Genomic DNA, 4,381 nt, shown 5'->3' on the forward strand with positions numbered 1-4,381 from the left:
CGGGTCACTGCCTCCCCGCACACACCCATGCATCTCTACCCGAGCAAAAATGTGTGAATGTATCTGAGTCCATCTAGAACTAATGCTCTAGGGTCAGATTTTCTCAACCCCTCTTACTGTACTGGGTGGGGTGGGGGGTTCTGAGACCTGGAGACACGACAGAGTCACTATGATGGCGTGGGGAGCTGTGGTTAGAGCACATGTTCCCTGAACCCTGGGTGTTCCACCTGCCCACTGTCACCTGGGCCACCCTCTCCCGTCCTCAGCCCCTCAGGGAAGGGGGCTCAGGAGGTAGGAGGCCCAGCGGAACTTCCACCCAGGACACCTCTCACCTGCTGACACTTCCCTACTGTGAGTATAGCTCCACATGAAGGAAAAACCCCAACAGAGACAATTTGTGAAAACAGAAAACACATGTTTATTTCAGGATAACACAAGCCCCCCTCAAAAGAAATTTAGTTAAAATCATGGATTGGGAGGAAAAAATGAACACAGTGAAAGCAGGGAACAGAGACACCACCACCCCGAGGGGCACTGCGTCTGGTCCCAGACAAGTCTGCAGAGGAGAGACCCCTGTGGGCGATGGACTCTGCAAAATCGGGCCTAGAAGTAGGTCAGCTCGTCATGCCTGCCTTTGTTGGTCTGGTAGCTGGTCAAGGCCACGGGCTTGTTCTCGTGCGGGAGGCTTTCAAACACTCGGATGTGCATGAAGTCGTCCTCGTCCACTTGAACCTGAAAGGAGAGTCCAGTGAGGGGCAGGTGGGGCCTCTGACCCCATGTCCCCCTGCTCTGCTGGACTTGGCTGGACAGGCAGGAGGGCCCTGGATGCCCAGAGGCTGTGTCCTTTCGTGTCCCCAGAGACTGGGCTGAGGACATTCCCACCCTCCTCCTTCAAGTGCAAAGAATGCCCTTGGTGCCCAGACAGCACCCCTCACCCACACTCACTCCAGCAGAGCCCTTGGTCACCCAAAAGGCTAGGTCCTCTTCTCCAAGGAGGCCGCAGCACGCACGTGCACACACACACATGCACACACACATGCTTGCACAGGCATGCTCATTTTAGACAGCCACCAAACCCCTGAAGCTGAGGGCTGCCACAGGACCCTGCTGAGCACTCCTGCCCTGGGCACCTGTGAGCTCCCACTTCAGACTCGACCTTCCTTTGAGGGGGACACCCCACCTTGATGAAGTAGTTCTTCCCAGCAACCAACTGGCTTTTGAACTCCAGAGCCTTGAACACCGGGAACTTCTTGTTCTCCTTCTCCTCCAGCTGGGACTTCACCTGGGGAAGGGGGGAAGGGAGAGATAGGTGAGCTCACCTGTATTAGATATTACAGCTGAACTCTAATGCCCACATTCTACACACTTTCTAGAGCACGTTTGTTCTTCACAGCTGAGCAGACATTAAAATGCTTGCCCTAATTTCAAGTACAGAAAACAGTTCCTTAATTTTGCTGAGGTTTCAATGCTATCATTTGCCTGTATCATTAGCCCTTTTTTTTTCAGACATGGATAGTTTATATTCTCATGGTTACAACAGTGTATATAAGTTCGTACATTACCATTTTCACTCAAACCTTCATTTGAAAGAGTATATAGTTTTTAATTACTCTTTGAAAACTAAAACATTTAAGAATGTTAAAATTTAATATTAAATTTAATCTTCCATCTTATTGATGTGCCTTAATTCTCTTACATAATCCCAGTTTCTTCCGTGGCAGAATATGCGCAGATAAAGCACTTTTGTAGGAAAAAAATGCTTTGCTCCATCTTTAGATGGTCTCTCTAGGTTGCAGGGCCTTTGGGCAGAGATTGTTTCTGATCTTTGGTGTCAGATGTTAATCTTACTCTCAGATCAGTCGTGTTTTACAGGGTCTTGGCCTTTGGGGAAGTGAGAATTTTTGAGGAGGAAGGGGAGAGCAGGTTGTTTTGTCTTGACTTGAAAACCTAAGCTAGTTTCCGAGTGCTCAGGCTGCTGTCTGGACCACTGGCAGCCACAGGAGCTTGCTGCCTGCGCTGGAATCCTCAGATCAGTTGTGGGGGTCAGAGGAGTTCAGTTAAGACCAGGAGTGTGCTGCTTGGAGAGCCGAGGGGATCACCATCATACATGCCAGTGAGTCACTTGACAAAGGCCTTCAGGGAGGGGCACTCCCTGTGAATGAAGTGGAAGGAAGGATCAGAGAGAGGGTCAGGCAGTGAGAGTCTGGCTGCCTGCTCCCTCTGAGTTTGCCAGGGCCCTCAGGTGATCAGCTGGGTGTGCCCCCTGGGCCAGTGCCCACCTTCGACTGAACACTCAGCTGTGTAGCCCCTGTTCCTGCTAGGTGTGCAGGGAATTGACCCTCAGACAGTTTACCTGACCAGCGAGTGACACCCGCAGACCCTCCTGGGGGTCTGGGATTGAATCACCTGTTTCAGGAGTGGAGGCAGGAGAACCCCACCCTGTGCAAGGACTGGGGAGAAGCCCAGGTGGAGGTGGTGGGGCAGCGGAGGTGGAGGCCTGCAGGATGGCAGGTCACCGACACAGCTCCGACCAGGAGAAAGACGGGCTGGACTGGAGCCAAGGAAAGCTCAGAAGGCCACGGGTCACTAGGAAGCTGTCAGTTCCCAGACCAGAGTGACCAGGTGGGCAGAGGGCCAGGGAGGGCCCTAGGATAGGACTGGATATGGTGGGTACACTGTCTCTGGCCTCACTTCTCACGTGTTCATGAAAGCTTCAGTACAGAAGGTCACCGGATGGTGCCCCTGCCCCTCACAGAGCCCACCCAGCACAGGGGCGGCCTCCTTGTTCCCAGGGGCAGTGAGGACGGTCCACTCTCAAGGGACGGACCCCAAATGCAGGCCATAGTGACCGAAACTCTCGTCTCCCGAGGGGACTCACACTCATTCAAAGCTCAGGTGACCAGCAGGGATTCTCCAGCCTGGAGACCCAGGAAGAGGCCGGGAGGGCTGGGCGCTCTGAGTGGCCACAGGGGAAAAGCTAGGACTCTCCTCCTATCTGGCTCTCCTGGGAGTCCCAGCAAATGCCTACTTTTCACAGGTCTCAGGAGACTGACTCGGCCCCTTCCTTTACCGCAGTCAGATGGTCCCAACCGCGGGAGAGGGAACAGGGCTGAGCTCATGGCCGAGGTTTAGGAGGCAGCAGCCAGGGAGGAAGGTTAAGGGACAAAAGCTTGTCTTCAGTCTCTGCTTATCAGAACTCGAGCCTCCTAGGCCCTACTTGTGATGACAGGCAGGACAGGCCCAGCTCATCCCACCCCAACCTGATCTTCCAGCGTTTCTGGAAACAGGGCTGGACAGCTGACCAGGGTCTGAACCGGGCTCTGCCTCCTCGACCCAGTTACTTCCTGTTTCTAAACTTTTTATTGGAGACCACTTCAAACTCACAAAAAGGGCTACACTCAGTCCAGCCCGAGTCTCGGACGCCTGGGACCCGGACCCCAGACTCACGCATGGGGACCTCACCCCGCCTGCCGTATCCTTTGCTCTTTAAGTGCTATTCCCTGTCAACTCGCGCCCCCTAACCCAGTGGACACCTCCGCGCCAGAGAACCTCGCAGGCAGGGAGGTGCATCCACCTGCGTCCAGCCCGACTCAGGGCGGGATGCGCCCGGGCGCAGCGCCTCCGTCCCATGCCTGCGGACGCCCCCGGCCCCCAGTACCCCATCCGCCCCACACAGCCCGAACCTTGTCGGCGATAGCCTGGGTCTCGGCCGTGGCCGGCTGCGTGGCGGAAGGCGCTCCGCACATCATCTCGGCGGCAGGCGGGGCGGGAGCGTGTGGACACCGGGCGGCGGTCACGCGGGAGCAGCGGACACTCCCGGAGCAGCGGACACTCGTGGGAGTGGTCGAGCCGAGTCGAGCGCCCGGACCTGGCGCGGCGGTCACGTGCCGTGCGGGCGAAACCACAGCGCGCGGCGGGCGGGGGGGAACCGGGACCGGAAATGGGGTGCGGGGCGTCCCGGAAGGAAATGGAGCGCGGGCCGTCCGGTCAGTGCGGACTGAGGGGGACAGGAGCACGGCCGCAGCCCGGGACCCCCGATGGGCGCCGTCTCGGGACCAAGGGTCGTGTGCTGTAGGGCTGTCCCCCCTCCCGGGGTTTGGTGTCGTCCTCCCGGCGGCTGAGTCAGAGGGTGTGGGCCGGGGCGCGGTCTGCAGGGTCTGGGGAGAGGGGTGGTCCCCGCGCCGCGGGGGTGGGCGCTGAGCTGTGGGTCTCGTCTAGGTTTCCGCGTCCCGAGCTGGGCAGGACGCGGGGTGCAGGTGGTCCAGCCTGCCTCCTTCCTGCCTTCCGGACCACTCAGGGCCCCCAGACCCTCTCTCCTGCGTTGGCTTCCAGGTGCCCACACTTTGACCCGGTGTCTGCGATGACAGAATGACAGTGATGG

General features: G+C 57.5%; 1 protein-coding gene across 1 annotated transcript; it reads right to left on the bottom strand.

The window, feature by feature from the left end:
- Positions 1-407: 407 nt before the first annotated feature.
- On the bottom strand, positions 408-3,878 carry LOC138083464 (cystatin-B). The gene is made up of 3 exons (XM_068977336.1): positions 3,684-3,878; positions 1,181-1,282; positions 408-732 (listed from the first exon to the last, which is right to left on the bottom strand). The coding sequence occupies exons 1-3, from the start codon at positions 3,747-3,749 to the stop codon at positions 604-606; spliced, it is 297 nt and encodes a 98-aa protein (XP_068833437.1). The 5' UTR covers positions 3,750-3,878; the 3' UTR covers positions 408-603.
- Between the last annotated feature and the right edge of the window lie 503 nt (positions 3,879-4,381).

The sequence above is a fragment of the Capricornis sumatraensis genome, chromosome 1 (genome assembly GCF_032405125.1).
Source record: "Capricornis sumatraensis isolate serow.1 chromosome 1, serow.2, whole genome shotgun sequence".
Classification (NCBI taxonomy): domain Eukaryota; kingdom Metazoa; phylum Chordata; class Mammalia; order Artiodactyla; family Bovidae; genus Capricornis; species Capricornis sumatraensis.